Source organism: Fundulus heteroclitus, chromosome 3 (genome assembly GCF_011125445.2).
Source record: "Fundulus heteroclitus isolate FHET01 chromosome 3, MU-UCD_Fhet_4.1, whole genome shotgun sequence".
NCBI classification, from domain to species: Eukaryota; Metazoa; Chordata; class Actinopteri; order Cyprinodontiformes; family Fundulidae; genus Fundulus; species Fundulus heteroclitus.
The window spans coordinates 24,675,168-24,701,418 of record NC_046363.1 but is presented as its reverse complement, the minus strand read 5'-3'; the positions used below and the strand labels follow the sequence as shown (position 1 = coordinate 24,701,418).

At 40.2% G+C, this 26,251-nt stretch overlaps 2 protein-coding genes across 3 annotated transcripts; both read right to left on the bottom strand.

The window, feature by feature from the left end:
• Positions 1–67: 67 nt before the first annotated feature.
• On the bottom strand, positions 68–6,601 carry LOC105928529 (26S proteasome non-ATPase regulatory subunit 4). The gene is made up of 10 exons (XM_012865831.3): positions 6,479–6,601; positions 4,537–4,677; positions 4,342–4,456; positions 2,842–2,928; positions 2,699–2,767; positions 2,378–2,593; positions 2,174–2,282; positions 1,932–2,069; positions 569–624; positions 68–491 (listed from the first exon to the last, which is right to left on the bottom strand). Exons 1-10 carry the CDS (start codon positions 6,502–6,504, stop codon positions 321–323), a joined length of 1,128 nt encoding a protein of 375 aa, XP_012721285.1. The 5' UTR covers positions 6,505–6,601; the 3' UTR covers positions 68–320.
• Positions 6,602–7,284: 683 nt separating this feature from the next.
• Positions 7,285–24,578, bottom strand: LOC105928444 (phosphatidylinositol 4-phosphate 5-kinase type-1 alpha). 2 transcript variants are annotated; one of them, XM_021318136.2, is made up of 17 exons: positions 24,472–24,551; positions 21,640–21,678; positions 20,623–20,657; positions 19,511–19,603; positions 19,155–19,285; positions 18,945–19,062; positions 18,371–18,523; positions 17,692–17,991; positions 16,126–16,361; positions 15,946–16,029; positions 15,789–15,837; positions 14,004–14,088; positions 13,750–13,920; positions 13,462–13,594; positions 13,323–13,385; positions 11,275–11,374; positions 7,285–11,187 (listed from the first exon to the last, which is right to left on the bottom strand). In XM_021318136.2, exons 1-17 carry the CDS (start codon positions 24,515–24,517, stop codon positions 11,185–11,187), a joined length of 1,839 nt encoding a protein of 612 aa, XP_021173811.2. In that variant the 5' UTR covers positions 24,518–24,551; the 3' UTR covers positions 7,285–11,184. The 2 variants fall into 2 exon arrangements, with proteins under 2 accessions (XP_021173811.2, XP_012721150.2); XM_012865696.3 differs by lacking the exon at positions 21,640–21,678 and having other exon boundaries at positions 24,472–24,578.
• Positions 24,579–26,251: the final 1,673 nt, after the last annotated feature.

Genomic DNA, 26,251 nt, shown 5'->3' with positions numbered 1-26,251 from the left:
AATCACAAATGTAATAGAAACAGCTTGTTTTAGCAGATATGTTATTCAAGTAACCACGAGGCTCTCACATGTTCTGTTCTGTAACTTTATTGAAGAAACCGATTCATGTTAGAGAGGAGGTATTTTACAAAATGCAAAATAAACAGAAATTAATGGGATGATAATGAGCCCTAAAAAACAGAAGCAAAAAGGCTGTTTATATATTTTACACACAGAAAAAAACAAAAACATGTTTCAGTTTAAATGTAATTGTGGAAAACATGCAGAGAAACTCTGATGCCTTTTGTCACACAGTATCACAATCTCTTCTCTCTTCTCTCTCATTTCTTCTTCTCCTCATCCTTCTTGGGGTCAGACTTAGAGCCGGTCTGGGAAGCCAGGGAGCCCATGGCGTTCCGGATGGCCTCGTTGTTGGGGTCGACCCCTGGGAGGTTCTCTAAAACGCTCTGCAGGAACTCCGGATCCTGCATCACATCGTAGTCCTCTTCGTCCTGGAGACAAAGACAGCACGCTTGTAACCCAAGCGGACGGAAAACCTTTTACAGCACTGAGACGGGCGCGTGCTAACCTTTGCCTCGCTGGAGTCCATGTCTGCACCCGTGTCCATCTCTTCAGCGACAAACTCTGCAGGATGGAAGAAAAAAAAAATTAAACAGTGTGCAAAATAAAAACAAAAAGGAAAGAAAGGAAATCTTATTAACAGACGCAGGAATTTGGATTACTTTGACCTGGCATCAAATTAACTAAGAATAGTTCCCTAAATGGAGCGGAAATGAGCAAAACCTGTCACAAATGTCCTTGTGCTCATCAAGGCCATGAATGTCACACTAATTTGGGTCTTCTAATGATTTATTTAACCCACTTTTTCCTTTCACAGTGGAATAAGTATAATAAAATCTAGAGACAACTTCAAATGATAGAAAAGAAAGTTGCAGCATGGGCCCCCGCTTTAGCAGCCCTCCAGCCATCAATAAGCTCCTGGCATAATTCAACAGTAAACTGTCCGATTCAGGACCACATATGGAAGTGGCTCAAATCTGACTTGAAAAAAAAAAAAAATAGATATGTGCCAGATTTGAGCTTTCACACCTGAAAGTTGAAATCTGACCTAGTCACTTGACCCAAAAGAAAACGCAACATTTTTTTTATTTGGGTCACATTTCCCTGCAGTCTGAACGGAGCCTAATGAGCTGCTTGGCCACGATGACAACATATGTTTATAGGAGTCGTTGTAAGGCTGCCAAACCCAAGAAGAACTGCCAAGCACGGCGGTGGCAGCATCATGCTTAGGATCAAGTTTGCATCCAGAGGTTCCAATATGTTGCATAAAATGGAGAACTTCCTCCAGATTCACCTCGACGGCTGAAGCTTGGACACAGCTGGCTAACGGTCGAACGGTATCAAACATGCATCACCACTGGTTTTGGACTGCATAAAGCGGGTTGATGTCAGGTTTCTGGAACCAACCTGAGGTAAACCCTAATGACAATGAATGGGCTAAGGTTAAAAGCAGATTGTGGCAGAACTCAGACCCATTTCAATTAGCTCTACCGTCTTTAATAAAAAGAGCCAAACAAGAAGCTTGTTGCCCACAAAAAGTTTATGGTTATTCTGCAACTTGTTAAGGCACATTTATTCAAATAGTAGAGAGGATGCATGTATGTCTAAGTTTGATGTGGATTAGAGAAAATGAACGAGAAATTCCATGTTTGCAACCTGATTCCAGATTCTTGTTAAATGTTGCATTATGGGGGATAACGCCTGGTTGGGTGTACGTAAAGTTCTGTCAGAAATCCTGATTAAAAACAAACCGGTGCCCGCTACAGGCACACGTTGCATTTTCAGAATAAAGGCTGGGAAAAAAGGATAAGAAAAAAAGAGAAAATGTCTTTTTACAGACACTTCTAAAAATAAGAAGTCTGTTTGTGAACCTGCTCCTGCTCCCTGCATGGACATCTGCAGAGCGTAGGCGATCTGTTCTTCCTCGGTCATGCGGCTGAAGTCTGGCAGCGCAGGGGCAGCCGAGTCTGCGTGCGACACCGACATCTTCAACAGGGCATCCTCGGACTCTGGAGCAGACAGGGAAACATGCAGCGTTGTTAGCGCGCTCACGGCCGTCTGTTGAAAATGAGCCGAAGACGACGTCTAGGACAGAAACTCTACGATTTCTCACCGTCGGCTACAGGGGAGGAAATGTTCGCTTCGGCCGCCGATGCGACGGCGGCTCTGCGAGCTTCATCCTCCTGTCTTTGTCTCTGTTCCTCCATGGAAACACGGAGAGCCTGCAAGAACCAAGACACTTTCAAATCGACTGATCATCAATTAGGTCTTGGGGGGGAAAAAAGGATTTTTGTATATTTCGGAAGCCGTCTCCTACCAGGGCCAGCTCCGGGTCTGCGCTGGGATCCACTCCAAACTCAAAGTCACTGGCACCGAGACCCAACACGGCGCCTCCCTCGCCTGCCAGGATGGGGGAGGAAAGCAGGGCGTCCGCCAGGCTGGGCCCTGGCGGTACGGTGACCAGGTGGGAGCCTGCTCCCTCTTTGCCGTTGAGCGTGTTGATGAACGCCGTCAGCTTCTCTGTGTTCATCTCCTGCGGAGGACAGAACGATTGAGGAAGAGCGACCGGTCCAAACGAGGATCAACACAGCAAGCGGGAGGCTGAGGAAGCCGAGCGTCCTTGAAGCGTTAAGGTTACCTCCTCGCCAAAGTTAATGATGTCCACGTTGACTTTCTCCTTCTTCAGACGCTTTGCCATTTTGACCAGCTACGAGGAAAAAAGGAACCCCTTTAATTTACATGAATTACTTCGTCAAAAGCCTTTATCAGGAGCTAACTCACATCTTTTTCGTTGTCCTCCACCGGGCTGCCAACAAATGCAATAATGCGCATCTTGTGATTTTTACCCTGCCTGTGCTTCAGCGCCAGCTGCAGAGGGAAACAAACCACATCAAAAAAAAAATAAAAAATGAAAACCACAGGCTTATTTCTTTGACCAACTAAGAGGAATGTCAGAAGCAAACCTAAACAACCCGACAGCAAGAAACGTTTCATGTGGATGTTTTGAAATGTCATGACGAAGATGCATTTATCGACTCTGAACAGTAATCAGCAGATCAACCACTGAAAAATCTGATTCTCTTGCCCCCACTTTTCATTAAATGCATCAAAACAAAAATATACAACTTTTTCCCCTTATAATCTTATGATTTCTTTATTTTCTATTGGATTCAAAACTACCACCTCTATGAAAGAACATGCAGGACATTTTTTCCCCTTTAATGGTGGAGAGTTACATTTTATCAGAATATTATTGCCTTTGTCATCTCAACATACATTCCAGTAAAATGTGTCCTCTGCATTTAACCCATCCCTTAAGGCAGGCATGTCCAAAAAGCGGCACGGGGGCCAGTTGTGATGCCTGTACTGAGTCTAGGCCCCCGCAACTACATTTCAAGAAAGATTTGGTCCAGGTGGCTGATGCAGATAAAAATATTTCAGTTTTTAATTAGGCAAAATTATTACAGAAAAGTTAAAATCCTACAATTGAAAATGTTAAGTACAACACAAAGTATTCATCTTTTAATAAACACTCTTTTGACAGTCTCTTTAATTTCATAGTAACATCTACCCAATAATATTTAATCACTCAAATGCAGACTTTGGTGCATAAAAATCTGCTTTGAATTAAATTATTAAAATTAGCTAATTACAGCAAGAACAACGGACACAAATACTGTTCTGTTTATTATTGCTAAGAGTTCTGTTTATTTTTTTAACGAGTCTATTTAAACAAAAGTTATTTGCAAACTTGATCATCTATTAATAGGACAAATGAGCAAAACCCTTTTTTTAACCTTTGGATCAGCAATGATTTACACATTCATTTCCTACAGAAAATCTGACTAATTTATTTATTTAAAAATGATCATATTTTGTAAAGCAGGTAAAAAATTAACATACCTTTTCTTTTTTTATTATTATTATTTATTTTTTGGCCCTCTGGTTCCTTTGACTTGACGATCTCGGCCCGTGTACCGAAACGTTTGTACACCCCTGCCTTAGGGATTCAAACCAGGGAACATGCAGCCTTCCCAGGACACAAGCACCCTGCCCTAATCACTAGGAAATCACTCCCCTTGTTGGATTACATCAAAGTTTACACAAAAAAAGATTTACGCATAGTGTCCTTTGCAAACAATAGGACATAACAATCATCAAATGTACTCTTTAGTGAGAAAGCCGCTTCTTCTATTGCCATCGAACCATACAGTTTAGCTTTTCTATCACTGGAGTAAAACCGTCGTCATCACTGGTTCAATAAAGCAATCACAGACTCACATGTGCCACCCTGATGCCAGTGCAGAAGCTAATGTTTCCACGAGGCTGCACGGCGTGCAGCTTGGACAGTATCCGGCCCGTGTCTGGAGTCAGGGTGGTCAGCACCTCGCAGTTGCTGCACGGGGACAGAACAGCGGCGTTGTTAGATAACGTCTTAAATGTCAGCGCGCACAGTAAAGCGCGGCCCCTCCTTACTTTGCCATGGTGATGAGGCCCACGTTATTTTCCGGGTTACTGCGGGTCTTGGAGTGACAAACGATATTAACCGCGTCCTGCTGAGCCTGCAGCCTGGTGGGCAGAAAGTCTCCATTCCGCATGTACTCGCTGTTGTCCACACTGGGAGGAAACAAGCAGACAAAGCCCATGAACCGCGTTGGAGAAACCCTTAAATATCTCAGACTAGCCAAGGAATGGCTACAGAATGATAAAACAACACATAGATAAGGGACAAACTATAAGCAAGAAAAAAAAAAAACAACAACATCAACACATCTTCCTAGAGTGAGAAGGCAAAAAGGAAGAGATTGGCTTTGGATGGACTCCAGTGAAGAGATTTATCCAAGAGATGCTCTCAGTTGGTGTTTTGATGGTGGCAAAGGGAACTATGGCCGTTTAAATTCAAAGACAAGAGATCAAAGGTTTGGATGTAATGAAACATGCCGTCTGTGTGGCCGTTTAATCATTTCTTCTTCCAGGACCAGGAGAAAAGCCTACGACCGTGTCCCCCGAGGTGTTTTGCTGGGGTGCTGCAGAAGTACGGTGTATCAAAGCATAAGCTGTGACTGCCTGCTACCCTGGAACAAAGTCACTATGTTCGTGGTGCAGTTTGGACTCCGCCGGGCTGCTTCTAGTCACCGTTTTGTTGTTCATATGCACGGGATCTGAAGGCGTAGGTGTGGAAAGGAGGGCGTTTGGTTTGGGAACCTCAGGATCTCACAGATGATTTGGTTCATTTGGCTTCTTCGGGGGCCACGGCTTCAAGGGGAGGCGTTTAAAGCGTCTTGATGTCTTGTTTTAAGAGCGATGTCAGGATGGAACGGGTGACGGACAGACGGATCAGGGCTTTGTTGGCAGTAATGAGAGGTCTACAGTCTGAGTTTCCCCACACATACCAATCCTGGATAAGGGGAAGACAGCGGCTTGATGGACGGATGGAAAGATCAGAGAAGCACCTGCGTTACTGCTGTCAGCAGGAATCCAAGATGCTAAGTTGCCTTTTTCAAATTGTCTTTCCTAACAAAACGAGGCAGGAACCAGACAGTGGTATTAAGGAATTCAACAAGAAACATGTTCACCGTACTGTAGAAGCTTCAGTAGGCCCAGCCTAGCCAGGGCTCCCCAGTTTCCCCCCTCCAGGCAGAGGTCCTCTGCTTCACTTGGTGCTCAGATCCATTCAGGTGTTTGATTTTGGCGTTTTTTGTTTGTTGTTTGGCTACCACTGGAATAAAATGTCACAGCCCGAAGGATCACAGAGGTAATCATCCCCACCTAAATTATGGGGGTGATTCAGAGCAGGCCTTATAGAGCGCATTAATGCTCTTTGTCCATTTTAAAGGCAAAGGTATTGGACAAACTCTTCAACGCGAAGCTGCGAGTTTAGGATTTAGGCAACAAAGGTACACAACAAAAGACGAGTTTTATTTTCTGGAGTCTTTGTCGCACACATCACGCATCTTCAGTGGAAAATATAAGCCACATGCTTGTCTGCTTAGCAAAATAAAAGTAAAAGCTCGGCCCAACCTTACATGTTCTGACAACAATGACAGCGGCTTTTGGGTTTGTTAGCTAGCTCATGCTAACGCCTTTATAAGTAGCGTTGTCCTTCAGCGACTGAAACAACCTGAGCCGCACAGTCGGGTTCTAGAAAATGCCCGACAGCAGCGACACACGCATAAAGATCCTTACCAAAGGAATAAACCTATTAAAAAAAGACTGATATAAAAGCGGCAGCTGCTAGTTGCGGCTAAGAGAGTGACTCAGTGGAGACATAAAACCCTAAACAGAACATGTAGACGCAAAACCTATGCGAAACACAAACACCTACATAAATTATACTTTATTTTTTCATGTTATGGCCTCATCCAAACCAAGTTACCATTTAAATCATTGAATTTATACAAATATTCGGATTTCTTACCAGACCATAGTACTTTCGAGCACCATCTTGAAATCGTCTGCGTCGCATACGTCAGCGTGATGGTTTCTGGGTAATGACGTTTTTTTTTATTTTTACTGATGCCAGGTAGTGACTTCAAATAACTGCTATAAAAATCATATCCATCTATCTCTCTCTCTCTCTCTCTCTCTCTCTCTCTCTCTCTATATATATATATATATATATATATATATATATATATATATATATATATATATATATATATATATATATATGTATGTATGTATGTACAAATGTATACACGAATGTATATGCACATATATTCGTGTAGGTACGTATGTATGTAGGCGTATCGATATATATATATATGTGTATATATATATATGTTTATATATATATATATAGACCACTATGAATGTAAATAAGACATCATATGCCCATTCCTATTTCTTTTTGTATTTATTTTTTTTGGTATTCTTTTTGATCCATTGTATATAACAAGATTCACTGTATATAACTGAATGCACCTTCCCTACTCTGCACCTTCTTGTATGAGCCGATGTGACGAGTGAATTTCTCCAATAAAGACTATCTTTATATATATATATATATATATATATATATATATATATATATGCACACACACACATATATACACATCTATTCTGCTAATATTTGTAGTTTAAAGATTGCAGATGGATAGCTGGAGAGCCCAGGAGTTCCTGTTTTGAAGTTATGCAACAAATTCAAACACACTCAACACTCAGAAGATTATCAAAATTCAAAGAATAATTCTTATTAAAATAAATAAAACAATTAAAGCCGACTACAGATTTAGAAAATATGTTTATTCCTTTAACTCAGACATAAAAACGTCACCACCACATGCTGTAACTGAAAGATGGCAGGAGGAACAGGCAGTTCATGTTGTATGAGAAGGCATTTCTGTGACTTATATGTACATATACACATTTATACACAGTAAAAATATAGTAATTGAAGCATATAGGACAACCAGCAACACTGGCTCGTAAGCCATTTGAAACATTCATGTAGAAAAACAATGGAAGAGCCAGAAACATAATGGAGAGTATATAGCCATCGTATCACAATCTAAACATGAAATATAAAATGTGAAATTGTCAAATAGTCCTCCTTTATAGGCAATGGACGCAATAAAGTATCAGACATCCTTCAGTCAGTTTACAATCATTAAAATTAAGTAGCCTTTCATCATCTCAGCCTACAGCAATCAGTCGCATAAATAAATAAGCCTCAGAGGGCTGAGAGGCGGCAGATTGCGGTTCGTATTGCATTACTTGAACTTTTTGTAGTGTCTCCACCTGCCTGCACCCTCAAAGCACCAAAGGATGTTTCTATTGTGCTATAGTGTGGTAGGAAATCTCAGACCTGGTCTTCATTCAGAAACTAACCACTACAGATTTAAAGAAACAGTAAAACAAAAAGAAAAAAAAGTAACAATAATACAAAAAAACTTCCATTAAAACAGGTATGGAAAACACAACCTGAACTTTTTAAAATCACAATCAGATATTTGGAGTGCTATTTTGGTGGCCGTCTGACTCTCAGCCAACACAACTCAACTGATGCGTTTCAAATGATTAATATTTAACATTTCAGCATAAATACTTGAAGAACATCGTTCACAGAACACCATGGTGGGAAATAGCAGGTCCTACAGCGCTACCACAGCTCTAGTGTAAAGAAGTTGTACAGGAATGTGGAGTCATCGTTTGAAATGAACTGTATGATAACGGAAAAAACAGTTTATAAAAAATTTAACGGATTCACAACAGACGCAGCATTTCCGAAATGAAATGGTTCAGGAGAAAAACAAACATCCAGTTTCTTTATAAACCCTTAAAACACAGGAATAACTCTGTGTTTCTATCATGTAAAAACACATGGATCCAAGTAGGAGTGGATCACAGAATCTTCAACTTAGACGCACTCCCAACACGTCCCCTCTGCTCCTCTCTTTGGTGCCGTGAATACAAAAAGACCTACACCCTTAACCCCGTTCTTTCTCCTGATTAGTTTCTCCGGCTCCCCCTCGCCTGCATAGGACGCGCGCTTTAAACAATGACAGGAAATGAGATGATGTCAAGTTTTGCTACACTCGCTAGGTACTAAATCTAATTTCTGTAGCAGAAATCCCTTCTGAAAACTCGCACCAACTACCTACGACTATTTCACGCTCTAAACAATAAAGGGAACCAGATGTTTTGTATATAAACACCAAGGCTTTTTTAAAAATACCCTGATCTGATCAGTACAGGATTTTTTTAATGAGGTTCTTCTAAAGGGTTCTGAGCGGTTAATATGTGGCCTGCAGGAGACAACTCAGCGGGTTTCTTCATTTATCATAAATGCAGATTAATGAACCCAGAACGGTCCAAAACAGGGCAAATTCTGTCCTACAGTAGAAATGTTGACCGTGTCTCGCTCAAAAGCTGATTGTGGGAAGGAGGCTCCCAGCATAAAACAAACACGGACATATTTAGCAATAAAGTGATTCTACGTTATAACGTATATAAAGTTGCTACAAAGTAGATATTGCCAATTTAGAGCTATTTTAAACACTTTCTTGCTTCTAAAGCAAGAAAACTGGCGACGGAGCTGTTAATTTAAGTGTTAACTCATTGTTCCTGTTGCAATGCAGCCAATGCGGCGTATGTATCCCGCTTATTCTGGTTGATCCGTATTCCACATACCAGGCATCCTATATGAAGCACTTTGTCACCATTTAGAGGGTAGATTTAAGCCCATTTTGCTAGTTAGCATTCTGATTTAGGTACATAGAAGGTACTTTGGCTATAATGCACTCAAAATAGCTCAATGTATACTGCAAGTGATTTCTTGAAATTACCAATCTAGTTAATTTAGCATTTGCTCCGGAGGCTGTGTTTGTTTTATTTGTGCCTTAGAAAATACACAGCTTTTAAAACCCTAAAACATTACTTAGACTGGAGGAGGTATCTCCCCTTCACCCACAGCTGACAATAAATACATTTTACTAAAACTTTATCACAGTTTTATGTTAACAGATACTAACTCAATATGACTGAGTTGTAATCCTGAGCAAAATACAGCCAATTTAAAATCATTAGCACTCTCCCACCACATAACCGCACCCAATAGTCCCTGCTAAACAGAAAAAGCTCCTGTACTCAAGATGTGCCTTCATGAACATTTCTTCGATTGTAGCTGTTTTAAGAAATCCTCTTTGGTCTTGGGCTCTCTCAGACGAGCAGCTAGCTTCAACTAATCTGGATTTATCCTAAATAAAGATGCCAAGACAATTATTTACTGCCAGGAAGATATTTACTGCTACTAACCTTTCAGGAGAACCTCATCTCCGAAAATCTTAAACAATCCCTTTAAACTCAGTAATATTGGTCCAAGACTCGCTGTGGGTCGGTTGTTATTTCTGTAACCAGCAGAAATGAATAACTGTTTGAAGTCGGGAAACAGATCGACCACACTGGCGACAGCTAGTGTTTGCATTAAAAATCTGAAACGGTTGTAAACCTTCACAGCTGACTGGTTAGTTGGGACATACAAATGGCAGGATGATGAACATCAGCAGTAGTGATAAGGCAGGTTCTGTGTGCAACCTACGGCACTAACCTTCAAAAAATGTCAGCTATACATAAAAAGGTCAAAGAAAAACACACAAGGCACCGAACATGACAGTTAGACAATAACTTAAAAATGACTACAATTCTATAGATAATAATAAAAAAACACTTAATTTAACAGCATCTACTATCCAGCAATGCTGCAACCGCTTTGCTCTGTACGTCTTCCTACTCCAGCATACACGGTCGCATTAGGAGGGGCGGTCGGATGTTTTAGTAAGACGCCTTCTACTTCAGAAAAACGTAAAAATACATTCATCAGTAGCAAAGGTCTAAGTGGTGCCGCTGAGGCGTCTAAAAGAATAATTCAAAACGTGAAAGAGGACTTGGTCCTCAGGTTCGGTCCGACCCGTCCACATCTGAGTCCATACAGATACTGTACACAGATACCGACAGGGAAGAAATGCATATGTGACCGTGGAGTCGAGCAGCAAGTATTTGACCGGATGATTTCTAGTGACTACATTGTCAGTTCAGAGTGTCTCGACTGATCAGAGGTACAGAGGGTGTAAAAAATAAAATCACGCACTGAGAACCTATTTAAACAGCAGATGGGAAACCGTCTCCATCCACGCAGGTTTTCCCTTCATGTCTGAGCTCAGTAAGCTTCTACTGAATTATCGACCCCATCGCAGCTCTTCCTTCTGCCTGTAACAGACAGGAGGACTCGCCTCAGCGCATTACACAACCGTCTCATTCTGTGCAACGGGTCGTCGCACACATGAAGGGACGTCTGGGTTTTAGCCGAAGTGATTCTGCTGCTTTTTTTTTTTTCTCTCTGGGACATCTGTGGACGGACATGAGAACACAGTGGCAGAAGTGATGGCTTGTAAAGCCCACCACTTCCTTACTTTTCCTTACTCCTCTCCTTGTTGTGGTTGTTCACAGAGCGGCTCGGGTCTATACTGAAGGGCGACTAAGTAACAGGTGCTATGAAGGGGTTGTCTTGGACAGATGACTTTCCTTCACGTTGTTCTTACTTCCAACTGTCTCCTCGCATTCCAGAAGTGCCTCATCCTCATAGATGCGGCCAGGTTCATTTTTTGTTGTTGTTCTTCTTCTTTTTTACTGTCAAACATAAGCTGCTGTAAGTAACCGCTTCGTAAGCCATCGTTGTTTTAAGGCAAAGGTGGAACAGCATGCGTTTAGACTTACAAAACAGATGTTAGTCTCTGGGATGATGTCGGAGAGAGAAACTACCTCTTCATTTCCAGACAGGTTGGTTGAATTGTCAGCGGCCGCTTCCGCCCCCAGACTGGAACAAAGAGAACGTAATTAATGAAGCGAAATGACTCAGACAGGCAAGAGTAAAGCAAGGCACTTAGTGTTAACCCTTTACTAGACGGCAGGTTATCCCTGCGCGTTCAAACTCATGCTCTGCGGGTTGTGCTGGGAAGCTATAACACCCGTGATGGATAAACATAAATAAAAGACATTTATGTGCAATGGTGATTACAACCATGACTCCAACAATTAGGATTAAACATAATACCGCTGATATAATTTTCTATTTTCCACACCTGCCCAAACAAAGCAGTTATCAGAGGAAATCAACACTGTCGTTTAAAGCGGAACAAAGAACCTGGAAGTGTTGCTTTAAAATCAAGCTTATTAGCAACAGACATTCCAGGTAAGTTTGCCGTGAAACCACAAAAGATAAAAAAAAGAGGAAAAGCACCATCTGTTCACTGGTAAGTACAGTGGAAGATCTGTGATGTTGTGAGTCGGTTTCTTTTCCAAAGACAGTGGAAACCTTGTTAGAGATGACGCCCTATGCAACTCTTCCCCGCTTGGATTATTTTCGACCGCTTTAGTGATTCAACTGGCCTAGAAAGGCCTGGAAGAGGGACATGTTGCTTAAGCTTTATATTAGATCTTTTGGGTCAGCCGTGACAGGAGCGAGAAGAACACGTTAATAGTTGAAAAGATTTTTAACCGCAGTGATATTATTCTTTATTGGTCTGATTGTGTGCTGACAACGGCAAAGTCAACAACACAAAGCAAGCCACTGTCCGCTGTCACCACTTGGTCATCCAACAGGAGTGAATGCTGCAAGTCAATGACCAGATGCTGTCTGCCGGGTTTACCTGGATAGAAAACATTTACCATATTTTTCAGACTATAAGTCACACTTTTTTTCATAGTTTGGCTGATTCTGCGACTTATATTCAGGTGTGACTTATATATCAAATTTAAATGGCAATTCATCTTGACCAGCATGGATCAAGGAGTAAACATTACTGTCTATAGTATCATAATGGAAGAAAAACGTTTAGCGCAACGAGAGGCATTTACCCGGTTCTGCCGCTGTCCCGACGTAGTAGAAGAGCTGAGTTGCAATCATGCAAAACAAACCAAACCCCAGACAGAGCTTCTCCGGTTTTCGTTAGAGAAGCCTGGTCATCTAACTTAAAAATGTATTGAAACATTAACTTATAGACAATAAAGACTGACAACATGTTTGTATGTTGTTTGGCTGTAAATCTGAATTCACGCAGCGTTGCGTGGTGCAGCTCGAAGAACCTAGACCGCGACAGAACCCTGTTATTGGGCTGTCCGTGAAGCTACTAACAGCTAGCGCTAGCTTAAAGGTTTGTTGTCTGGGTGGTTGTATTTTGTTTTACAACTTCGCTGAAGCGTATAGTCCGGTGCCACTTTTATTTTTTGACTCATGCGACTTATAGTCTGAAAATACGGTAACCAATCTGTCTGTATGATTTGATAGAATTGGGTTTGTAAAGTGCCTTGAGATGACGTGTTGTAAAATGGTTGTATTTAATTTAATTTAAACTGATTTAACGCCTGTGGGGTGAGGTGAAGAGATGAGAGCAAAAGAAGGCACCCAGGAATGGTCGAAACTTATTGTCAGAGAAGAGTGATAAAAGATCACCCGTTATATTCTCCAAACTTGTGAAATGTTAAAGTACATTAAGTGCTGTTCTTATGAAGGATGCCTACGTATGGAAAGCAGGGGTGACAATAACTGTGTTAAGTGATTATTCCTTAATATAATATCCTTTTATTACCCGTCTAATAAATTGACTCTAATTTAGCTGGGATTTCTCAGCACATATTGTGCTACTACAATGAAAGATTAATCCATGTTTAGGTCTTTCCACATCTTTTACCAGAGGGCGTGCCAAAAATGTGGCTGAAATGATAAAACAGCCCTCCTTTCTACTTGGATTTGGTCTGGATGCTACCTGTGGAAGGTTCCCTGGTCAGGGTCTGTGTTGGCTGATTTGTGCACTTCTACTCCAACGGATCTGCAGAGAAATGTCAGAGTCAGGCCAGAGGCGGTTATAATAGCATGAAGCTGAAACGATGGCGAAAAGATTTTACCGCAGTGGAGGAGAGGTAGAGCCGACTCCCGTGCTGCCTAGTGATGAGGTGGACAGATTGGCCTCAGCGTCAGAAGGGTTGTCTGCCGGTGGGGGCGTCCTAGGAACCAGATCTGGTTTGTCTGACTGAACACCTAACAACGAAAAGGACAAAAAAAAAAAAATACTCCAGATTACAAAACCATTGTCCTCCATATGGAAACAGATATAAATGAAAGTGCGTGGGTAGACATGTGACTGTAGAGCCCCTTTATGTGATGACAACACTGATTAATTCATGAGTTCTTACCGCTGTCAGCCTCTGACTCTGTGCTTTTGAAATGGCTGTGATACACCAGTCTGGAGTCGCCAAAGGACTGTCCTGCTGTGTGGGAGAGTGGAGTGGGACCCCCCAGCGTGGGGGCTCTTCTAAGCCCTCCTTGACCTCCACCACGACTCTTCTTAGAGGGCGACGGCTTAACTGAACGACAGATCGGCCATAAGAAGAAAGATCAGTGGACGCAGAGCAACAGCTGAGCTTTGGTTTTGCTCCTGCAAGCTTACGTGGAATTTTCTTGAAAACTGTGTTGCACATAAACTGCTGGAAACGCTCCGCATAGAAACCCGGTCTGTGAACTGAAACAGTGTCCTGAAAGGAGCAAGAAAAAAAAACATCATGCAAATTAACACATTCAACTGGACCATTTTCCTACAGCAGTTTTTTTAGCTCTTGTTCCTTACCTGGTACTACTTAATGTTCAATGTTAATCCATTTGTATATAAGCCACCCTGAATGTACATAGTCATCCCAAATCTCTGATTTATTTCCTTTCTATTTTTATTTTATTTTTTATTGATACACTGTATATTTGGCACCTTCTTTTGATCACTAAGCCGACGTGTGACAAGTGAATTTCTCCAGTGTGAGATCAATAAAGCTTATCTTATCTTATCTTAAAAATGCCCTTGCAGGACCTTTAAGGTTCAGTCGAAATTAGCTCTTATTAATTTTTTATGACCTCGGTAAGTGTTAAGGCCAAAGAAAGTTTCATTATATGTCAAAGTTATGTGAACTGTCTTAGTTTGCTAATTAAGACATTTTTTTAAATAATCAATAACTACTCATAAAATGTACTACCGATTAATGTGATTAGCTCTGAATGGGAAGCTGTTTCTTAATTTAGTTAGAATAAATACATGTTGGAAAAATTTAGAATAGAGTCCAGTCGTGAGACAGTTATTGAGACTACGACGATAGTTTTGGCAAATGTTTGGCCTCTCGATTGTCTATATAATGAGGCTCTCTTTAAAAAAAAAAAACAACCTAAAAATAAATTTTTCCTTGGCTGCCTACTGTGACATCATCCACGCGTCGCCCAAAGTCTGCCTCTGATCCGTGGATCAGCCCCTGGTGACATCATCTCTCCCAGAAAGTCATGCTTCAGAGAGATGAGCTGGGTTCCCGGGTCGGAAAGACTAACGAAGAACCAGTGAACCACACCTGGAATGCGTGTCTCCGTCACTCTGCAACTTTCTTAAAGACAGATTCTTGGTGCATTTTGCCCGGTTCCAAATCCAAAGTGAGGAACCTTTAAAACAGCCAACCAGCTGGGTCAGAACCAACAGCCTTCCGGTCCGAGTGACGTTGCAGTAGGAACAGCAGCTGTTTGTTCCCCGTCAGGCGAGCTGAGGATTATGGGAAACCGCACACCCAGTTTGATCCGGTTGGTTCTCTGAGTAAGCTAGCAGCCGGGTTTTGCACCAAAGTAAACATTGTTTTCCTGTTTTTCCCTTCTTTAGCCTCACAGATCATCATTGGATATTCCAACTAAAACAGCTTGTTAAACGCCTATTCCTTAAGCTCCAGGGAGACATAACATTTAGAAAAAACATCCCAAAACTTGAACTAAATGAATTCATATTTGGAACAATCAAAGTAGTGACAGTTTGTAGAGTAGAATTAGTGTTGGTATGTTTGCTTTTATGCATATTTATCTTATTTAATTACATCATTGGTAAGCACACCTTAGTGTGATTTATAAAAATAAAAAAAAATCCTAGGAGTAATTAGTTGCTGCTACGGATTTCCGTATAATGTTTAATTGAAGTGTATTTATCGTCGATAGAGCCCAAATAAATCTTAGACCTGAGTAAAATATAAAAATCTCCAGATCCTTCTTTAAAGTATAAAAAATACCAGAACATTTTACACAAATTAACAGGCTAATCATTCCATCTAAAGAATAATAACTTGAATTGGTCCTTAAAAAAATCAATTACAAACTATATTGATTTGCACACTTTCAATAGTAATAGTTTTGTAGCAGTACATCTCATTTAGGCTCTTACCCCATCGTGGACCAGTGCTTTCCATGAGTGCTCCAACTTCTTAATGAACCTGAATAACACAAGCAAAACTGGTTATTACATTTCAAGTAAATCAAACCCGTGTACGTTGTTCTTAAGAACAAAATATGCTGCCATTTAAAAGGAATTCAACACCTACCTGTAGGACTGGAGAATGTCAATGATCCCAATGTAGATGAGCAACCTCTCTCCTTTTACATTGCGAGCTGGAATACCTCCCACACTAATAAATAAGGTTCAGTTTAATTCATCATTTCATAACTGCACGATTTACCACAAAGAAACCAGAAGCTCAGACTCTGCTGGAAGTCACACTTACTGGTCTTCTGAATCCAGAGCTCCCTTCCCTCGAGCTTCCCCCTGGATGGACTCCATGGCCGTACAGTACAAACTTTTCTGGGCTTGTGGCCGACGCTGGTCTGGGGTCACCGGACCCTCCAATGCCACGCTGTCCCCCGAGTTGCCTCCGCCACGCTCCCGCTCTCGACTTGCTTGGTCCATGTTGTGGATGCCCATCAACAAACTGTAGTCCATGATCTTGAAACTCTGCAGAAGCTGCAGGAACGAGAACAACAGCTGCTGCTCATACCCCAGGAGAGAAAAGCACTTTAACAACTATTAAAAACTGATTAGCTATGACTGATGAATACCTCTGTTCCTAACACGCTTCAAATACGCCCCGGCTGGCTAAAGAAATCTAACAAATAAAACTTTCCTGCTAGGAAAGGAAAAGAAGGACACGAGTAGTAACACGTAAAATGAATAACAAGCAGTAGAAGTTTTTAGACCTGTCCTACATCTCTGACTTTTCATCTTCTTTTAAAAAGTAATGGCAAAATACTAAATGGATTTTACACTAATCAGTCTGGTTATTTGTTTCCTTCAGTAAACTATGACAGATATATCTTGCTGTAAATATGGTAAATGGGCGAAATAACTAGTTATATTTCAAAATTAAAGAATGCAAATCTTATTATCTCTGTGGTAAACGGCGATACATCCCAAAACCTTATTTTTTAGACCTGTTGGTAAGCTTATCCTCAATTTCACAAGCCAAATAAACACTTAAATTTGCTTTCTACAACAAAGACTATCAGCAATGATGTACAGAAAAGTCTTTCACACCAGCCATTAATAATGTTAAAGCTACTACATTCTTTATAATGGACATGCTTCACACCTTAGTTGCTCTACAGCACAGTAAATAAGTTCTTTTTAAATAATCAACCAGGTAAAAGAAATGTCGTGTTAAACCAGAACAGAATTATGTTGCTGAAACAGAAACGGTAGCTAAGACTCCAACTCAGTATTTGAGATTGGATCGAGAAACTCAACCTTAGCAAAAAAGGCAAAAAAGTGGCCACAAATTAGACGCATAAAAAGGTCAACCTAATGGTAAACTTAGTCACTATAAACAAGCAAAAAAAGTAATTCAAGTTCAACCGACCAACATTTTCCACGCTGCCATTCTAAGTAAATCTCTTCTTTTATTGTTTTATTTTCCTATATTTTAATCATGTAAAGCACTTTGCATTGTCTTTGTACTGAAACGTGCTATATAAATAAATTTGCCTTGCCTTATCTATCGACTTCTTCCAATAATTTCCCAACATAAATCTGTAGTTTGTAATGGCATGTAAGAACTAAGCTGCCTATGGAACCGTTAGAAGCTAAAATGAATAAAAACACAGGTTATCAGTATCTAATGAAAAAACAAAGAATGCTCTGATTTCCTTATTGTTCTATTTCTTTCTTGCTTTTGCGTGGCATGTTAATAAGTTCTGTCGTTAATAATTGAGCCTGGTCAGTATTCTTCAGCACACAATCCTTGAATAATAATCAGTCTCCAATAAAAACAAAACAACAGTGTGTCTGTGAGGCTCACCAAGCAGTCCCTCTGAATAGTCTTGCTCAGGGCGTTATAGTTGTCTGCTTCCAGCAGCAGGCCGTCAGGCATGTCCTGGATAAAATCCAGGTCTTTGTAAGTGGGGACGGCCTTTTCTCGTTCCTTAGGAGAAGCTCGCCTCTTATAGGTGGAGCCCTTCAAGTCGTACTTGAAGTGCATGGGGACGATCCGGGGCAGAAGGTTATTCATCACAACGATGCGGATGTTCTTCCCGCCGGCCTGGACGCAGTAAAGTCCGTAGAATTTAGGCAGCAGGGTGCGCTTGTTTTGGTTTATATTCTGGAAAAAGACAAAAAACAGCAGCATAAGACTTAAATAGGAAAGTATTGGGATTCCATGTCAGTGGTTCTGTAAGCTTTTTACACCATTTTACCACCCAAAACATTTATAGCTCTCGAGAAACCACAGTTATGACTTATGTAAGAACACTTATTATACCAAGGTCACTCCAAGATGTCTTCCCCTTCATATACACACGTGCTGATAAGAGCAAGGATATTAACTTTGTGCTATAGCTCATTTTCCAGCTAATGTTCAGAATGCCACAGGAGGAGCACCAAGATTAAGAGCCAGGGCACTAACTGCATTCCTCATGATGGTAACGATTAGAGCGATAATGCCGTTAATCCCCTATCCTGTAAACGCTGTAAAGACTCACCATGAAGTAACCCGGCAGGAGCTTCTGGAGGAACTCGGCCTCTTTGTGCTGAACTGTCTTGATGATGAACTCGTCGTCGCTGGAGACGTAGAACAGGGACCCGCTGGCTCCCGGGTTGGACAGCTCGATCAGCGGCTCGTTGCACAGGGAGTACTTTAACAGAGACGTGATTCTGGGTGTCATTATCTACAAGAAAAATCTCCATCGTCTTTATCAAACAATTGTCTCACTTTGTGACATCTGGAACGGAGCAGACAAAATGCTGTCCAAGGGTTGGACGCTTTCCTCATTCTGACTTTCAATCACAAAAATATAACCATTTAATAAAAAAATAATAATTTAGATCTAGTTAAAAGCTGTAAATATTTATGCTAATTAAAAATATACAGTTTAACAAGGTGATTCTATAGTGTAATACAGCTGATACACACCCTTAGTATCAAAGAAAAAAAAAACTTCCAAAACCAGCTTATATGTATCTATTCCTATCAAAAGATTACATGTAAAGTTTTTTTGCGAGACAAAAAGTCGTAGTAGTGAATATGGCAGGGCGAGCTTTTGTTCAATGACAGACCAGGTAGTCATCTGGCCGGATGCCAAACATCTCTCTGAAGTAGCGGAAAGCGATAGGAGCGTAGGTCTTAAAGCGAAAGTCGCTGTAGTGATGAGCAGGAGTCAGGTTACTCCCTTCGCTGGAAAACAAAGGACAAACAAAGAGGCATCAGAAGGGAATTTAAATGATTTAAAAAAATTTATATATCTTGATTGAAATGATTTTACCAACCTGGGGAAGAAGATGCTTTCAACCACCACAAAGTCTTGCATAAGAACATCTCGCTCTGCCTTTTGGCTCAGGCTGCCGACTGTGTGCGCGATGCCCAATTGGATTGCACCCTTTAGGGCAGATGACGTGGTCTGAAGAGGTCAGAAAGGAAGAAGACAGAGTTAGCGTGGGAACAAATAACGCTTTACCCCTCCAAACTCTATTTTTACACAGCTATTTAAGAGTTTCCAGCCACGGAAACCTCAAACATGAACAGCTAATATATTTATAGCGTTATACATAAGGTACTTTTTCCTGATTGTTGCTGAGTGCTGCAGGCGGCGACAGGCGGCGTCCACCTGACAACCTGCGCTCACCTTTTTGTAAGTGGTCTCTCCGGTGGTAGTCTCGACACCCCGGTGCCCGATGGTCTTCTTCATACTTTGAGTTGTGCCTGAAGAACCAGGCAGCTGTGGAGCAAGAGAGGGGAAACAAAACATGAGGCGTGGTGGGATGTCGGCGTGAGTAAACGCAGCCGAAACGGAGCTAGGGTAACACAATGCAATCAGGCAGACGAATAAAGCCAATGGATGAAGTAGCCGTGTTGGTGGTCTGTAATGGTCCTGAGAGATTTGGTGCTGATCACCCTTTTCACAGCAGCATCGATGTTCCACCACAATCTCCCGGGTCTTCCCCAAACTCGGGTGGACGTGGTTGTCCTCGCGCTGCATGGTCCTGTCGTCCCCAAACTTAATGAAGAGGTTGGACCTATGTAAGACATGTTTACTACCTTCCCAATGAATCTTTAGTGTCAGAAGTCTAAAGTTTCTGTTGCATTTACTAAAAGCAGCCATTGTCTTTTAGGGCCCTTTGACTTGGCTTTAGTTTAATTTAAGTTTTGACGAGATTGTTTGAAAGAGTCATTTTTTTTTTATTATTTCAGCCAGCTCACTGGCAGAGTGCAGCAGGAGGAAAAAAACTCTGCCCACTTCGCCACTTTGTCTTGTAGCATCAGTTAAATGGATTTTAAACCCTAAAAAGGGATCTTTTTTCTCTCGTTTTAAAACCGTAACTTTTAAATACCTTGACATGCTTTGATACCTGGAACTGCTCCATAGGTAGCAGGGGTCATGTCTTACTTATGAAATATAAGGAGAATTTTAAACTCACGTCAGGAACTGCTACATTTTCTAATAAAAAAAGTATTTTTATGTATAAATGACCTTCGAGATTAACTGCAAGCGTTGCTATTCCATGTTTACTTAGAATTTTCCTAAATCAATTACTTTTAATATTTAAACTGCTGATAATCTTCTGAAATTATTTACCCACAATATGATTTCACACTTTTTAAGGCAGAATAAAAAATAAATTAAAATGCAACACTATGAAAGAAAATGAAAATACACCTGATCTCATTCCTGTGATACTTTAAAACGTAACATTCATTACAGCAACCAAGATTTGACGCAATCTCTGGCATCCTTACCTCTGCAGGGGCCATTTTCCGAATGCTGCTGGCCCCTAAAACATAGAAGAAAAAGTCAGTTTATGACACTGCAGAATAACTAAACAAACAAACTCATTCAGTCGCTGAAACATAACCAGTTAAAAAGCTTTTTGTCATGAAACAAACTGTTAACGGCCGGACCTAAAACCCTCTGCTGGTTAATTAGCAGGGCTATTTCCAGCCATGGCTGATGACTATTAGGGCAATGACGAGCTCAGACCTAAATGTGGCCACAGTTACTGACTGCTGCATCCGATACGAGAACTGGAGCTACTTCTCCCCCGAGCTGGCATCTCTACGTTCATCTGCTCCTGGAGGATGTGGTTTAATATCGCCACGAGCATTCATGATATCTTCCCCTTGCCTTCCTTTTTCTGTCATGCGAAACTTGCTTTCATCACTCTGCTGAGAATATTTAAAACTTCCCAACAGAAAAAAAATGAAGTCAATTGGATTAAAAAAAAAAAACCTGTGAAAAGCTGCATGCAGTGAGGCTAAGATCTCTATGTAAATCTGCTTTACCGTAATAATTAAATATCAGAAGTTAAATAGAAAAACATAGAGTCTGTGAAGTTATACAACTTTGTCCTTACATAAACTTGATGTACAAACTCCTTCGCCCACTATTCGATCACCTGTAGCCTGTAACCAATGGCAACATCCACTCCAAAGCTGCACAACCACCAGTAAAGATGCATACAGAAGCATTTAAAGCGGACAAAGATTAGACGCTTGCAGCATTTTTTTAAAAAAAAAGCCAGAAACGTAGTCCATCTGATGCGCTGTAAGATGTTTCAGCAAAGCAAGCCAGATCACAGACCGTCATGCATCCCGACGCGGTTATCAAGGACACACTGCAATCCACCCGGCGGGAAACAACGAGCGGTCCGCATTCCCCCCCTCCTTTTGTAAAACAACACGCCGGCCTCGCCGCTGCCGAAGCGTCTCTCCTGCTCAAACACACAAAGAATCGCCGAAGCACACGCATGCGGATACCTCGCTGCAGAGCTCTCCTCCAAAACTGAGTCCTAATATCTGTGAAGCAGGACATAGTCAGCCCAGCCCGTTTATTCTTGTGGGTAGCAAGGTGACACTTACTACGTTTAAAACTAAACCGGTGACGTTTTTTTTTTTTTTTTTTTTTTACAGAAGTAAGCAACCCATCAAACCAATCAGACACAAATCGACTAAAACTGCAGAAGTAGAAAGGGGCGAAATGACGTGCGGGCGGCGTATATCTAAAAAGCCGTAGTTGGAAAAACAGACTGAGAATTTGTGTTGATCAGTGGCACGCCTTAGGGCAATAGACAAACCATCTGCTCCTCTGCATCTACTTGATCACAAGAACCCTGCAGCTGATGAATAATGGGGGACATGCTTTTAACATCCTTTCCAGCCAATGAGGAGTCTGTAAACGCACCATTTCTTGGCCCAGAAATAGGAAACAGGGTCACTGAGTGCTGGAGGAGAAACTACATTATGTTACTGTCACTCAAGTTTGGGAAACAGTGCCTGACAGTTTGTCGGTGTTTGGGTCTAAGCCATGTAGGAGCCACATGGAGCGTTTTTAAGACACTATTTTTAAATCGCTGATTCAAACTGGGTGGTTAGGAGTTCAGAGAAACTCCACTACTCACAGGGACGGGAAGGCAAGACATGACAAACAACAGGGTTAGCGTTTCGGACTGAGACTCGGAAGGTCTAACCTCGGAGTGCAAAGAGAACGCACCGTTATTGGCGGCTGAGGGCTGAAGTTTCGAAAATCTTACATATTATTGTCTCCTTACAGTAGAAATACCTTAAGGAGCGTTCTTTATCTATGACTTTTTATTCCAGTAAACAACATAGGCTTATTGCTGAAGATTTGGTCCAACAAAACCGCCTTTAATTTACCTGAAGATGTGTAGAATCAATTTTTTTTAAATAAAAGAAAACGGCCTGTAAGACAATGTTTTCAACTACCCATTTATGAAAAATCTATTCATTTAATATGGGAACACATACTGAATAAGCCTGTGTATCCAAAAATCCAAAATGGAAATATTTATTTCAGTTTTTCAGAACTAAAGTTTAATATGAGTTTTTGCGAGCCTTAAGTAGGTCAAATGTAATACTTTTCGATATTGTTGATATTTACATTTAGGATCTATACAAATTAAGAAAAATAAATACCTTATTAACTTATAAATTTACTAAATATCATATGAAAGTTACATAAATTTGTTTTCCAGCTTTGGCATGTGACTTGGCTACCAACATTAAGCACATATTACTACAGTAATGGGTAATGGGTGTAACAATACATCGATCCACACCGATATATCAATTAAATGATAATGATTAAATTATATCGAAGCAAAATGAAAACATTGATTCATATCGTCATTTTTAAGAAGCAATAATAATAATAATATTATTATTATTATTATTATTTTAAAATTAGACAAATATTGTTTTTGATTTATATGCCTGCTTAGAAATAAAATGGTCAAATCAAATTTGTTTTTTTATGAGTTAATATCAATGTAAATAATATTTTACATGGCCAGATGATATCGCATCAAATCAATTGCGTCGATCAGAAATCATAACAGACTTTGTGATTTCGGCAAATATCGTATCGTCATCCTAACACATCGATATAACATCGTATCGTGATTAAGATGGTGATTTACACTAGTAATTATTGAAACCCGTTTTAAATCAAATTTACACTTTTTCATTGTGAAGAAGCTAATAGTGGATATTTCTTGCAATAATAACAACGGTGATGGCAAATAATATATATTAGGTAAAAAAATAAAAAAAACTGTGGAAAACTATTAAAAAGCAACAATCCAAAATGATGATCTTTGCTTTAGGGGATTATAAACATCGTATTGTGTATTTTATCCTTGTCAAAAAGTAATTTCATGATAACAGCAAACTGTGCGATAATAATATTACATGTCAATTAAACGGTATGAACATGATTTGAGTCACAGCTGTTTTTACAGGTTTCAATGTAAATTAAGTGACATAATTCGCCTCAGAATTTCAGCTTTAAAAACCTTTTGTCTGTCTTTATTTTTCACCTTTGAACATGATGTCGGTATCATTTAGATGTTTTCGTATCCTTAGAGGTGGACTCGTTTAAACTGAACAACAAGTGATATGTGTACTAAGAAATAAAAGCATAACGAGCATGTGCCGCTGGTTAAAATGGTTGTAGGAAATCAATAATGGTCGACATCCATTAGATAATTCACCACATCAACTGAGAAACTTGGGAGGAAAATAACGGACCAGGAGACAGGACGTGACAAATGTCGAGTGATTTTTTTTCCCCCCTCTACCTCAAACTGAAAAATTAGTGAGGAACATGAGAGATATAAGTTACAGAGAAACCACCCTCTATTGTTGGTTAACAAGTAGCTTTTTAAAATCAAGTTCATCCTTTTACCAAAGGTAGAGAATATGCTTCATTATCATTACCGTTATAACCACGTTAACGACAACGTTAGTGAACATGGCCCTAGAGGTTTATTTTTGACTTTATAAAGCTTACCATGTCCTTTGTATACATGAAAGGGTTTCGTAACAATAGAAGGAAACACGGAGTTCAATAAACCGCCGATGTCAATGACCGAAGCAGCTAAATTAGCTAGCTATCCCTGCGCTCATTTGTTCGGCTGAAATCTTCCATGCTAACTTGGCTACAGGCTAACTAGGCACCGGAGGGACCATAACCGCTTAGGAAAAACATTTTCACGACCACAAAGCGCTCCGCCGTTTTCTTTATATCTAAGTTTTCAGACAACGAAGGATGAAGATGAATTGACACGCTACCTGTCGGGACTGTTGATCCCGAGTCTGCTGTTTCAGCAGTCGCCATTACGCCTGGACCATTCGCATCACAAACTGCACCGACGGACGGTTGGTGGATTGTGATGGCTGCACACCGGCGCCCCCAGTGGACAGACCGGGAATAGCGCTCTCTTTTTCTCTATGGAGCTCATGGAAAATCCACTTATCAAGGATTAAACATACAGTATAATGAGATAGATTGTAGTTTACCACAATGTGAAACTTCACCAGCTTTGATATTATTTATTATATCAATACTATTACAATTTATAAAATATTAATGATAATAATACTACTACTACTAATAATAATAATAATATGTACTGGTATAATATTACAAATATATGATTACTATACCACCATTATAACAATTAATATAATATAATCAATATTATTATCGTTTTTGATGTGGTTGTTGTGTTAAACTAGAATGTATCTCAGGATATGTTTTACGTTAAATTGCTGCTGCATCTGGATACCGTGAGTAGCACACTCTCTATTTCCCATGCATTGTTTACATTGTTACATTGTTTTACATTTCAATTGTTTACATAAATCGCTGCTGCATCTCTATCCTGAAAATTAGTGCAATCTACTGTAATTTTTCAAGCTGTATGCAAACGAAATTTCGTTCTGTACGCACTTTGTGCATACAAAATGACAAATAAATCTATCTATGTATCTATGTATCTATGTATCTATCTATGTATCTATCTATCTATCTATCTATCTATCTATCTATCTATCTATCTATCTATCTATCTATCTATCTATCTATCTATCTATCTATCTATCTATCTATCTATCTATCTATCTGTCTGTCTATTCTTAAAATCCTTATTCAATGAGTCCCCATTCACCGCAGTTTTCCTGAGGTTGCAACAACTACAGGGAGTCAGTGTCATATTTTTTATTTTAACTGTTCATTTTTTAAGGTGGGGTGGTAATACAACAAACAAAAATGTTCAGGATTCTAGAAGCTTAATGTTGCCTTGCTGTTTTATCCATTCCTAAACCTATTTGGATGTGTTTGTGCTGCCGGAATACCTAATAATGTGCAAGTCCCGGTGATCTGGCCCAAACTGTAACAATCACATTTTTAAAAATTGTTTAAAATTAGAAATGCACTGATATCAAAAATTGGGCAGGTATTGAATTGGGCCGGTATTGATATGATGTGTTAATATCACTGTAATAGCCGATAAGTGATATTAACACATATTATTTATATTATATATTTTTCTCTGCCCTTTTGACAAAGTGAAAAGGAGCCACACCACTAACAAACCGGGGTATGTTCCAGCTGAACATCCCCCTGTGGGGCCTCTCTATCACTGTCCCATCCCCATACAAATGCCACACTGTGGCACTCCTCCTCTACCCCGTCTAAAACCCATACACAAACGACAAACAGATAGAAATGGTGATCACTATCAGCCCAGTTTGACTTACCAGACTGATATGTTAATAAATGACCTGCTGATGCCATTGTTAATGCCGATTTCTCGTACATCCCTAGTTAAAATGCTCAGGAATCACAAGTGAAGTCAGTTGATCGTCAGGATGGACAGTGAGAGTACAGACACAAAAAAGAGGTCCCTACCCAAAATCCTTCTGCCCATCTTGATAAACCAAATGTATTCTATAGAAAAGCTTTATGCTTAGTACCAGACATGATCAAAATTTAGGTATTCAGCCTCAGTGACAAGTGATGTGTTTGGAGGAGATTGTGAAACTTTCAAACATAAAAACAAATGTCAGA

Bases quoted from the DNA above. Each gene is read 5' to 3' on its own strand.
- LOC105928529 (XM_012865831.3), bottom strand. From the start codon at position 6,504: ATGGTGCTCGAAAGTACTATGGTCTG. The intron at 625-1,931 runs GTTCACAAACAG...TCCATCCTGCAG, and splicing joins CATGCAGGGAGCAGGAGCAG to AGTTTGTCGCTGAAGAGATG. The intron at 492-568 runs GTTAGCACGCGC...CTTTGTCTCCAG, and splicing joins TGGACTCCAGCGAGGCAAAG to GACGAAGAGGACTACGATGT.
- LOC105928444 (XM_021318136.2), bottom strand. From the start codon at position 24,517: ATGGCGACTGCTGAAACAGCAGACTCGGGATCAACAGTCCCGACAG. The intron at 21,679-24,471 runs GTAGCGTGTCAA...CCTGCTTCACAG, and splicing joins GGGATCAACAGTCCCGACAG to ATATTAGGACTCAGTTTTGG. The intron at 11,375-13,322 runs GTAGCATCCAGA...TCTTTGTTCCAG, and splicing joins GACCAGGGAACCTTCCACAG to TCTGGGGGCGGAAGCGGCCG.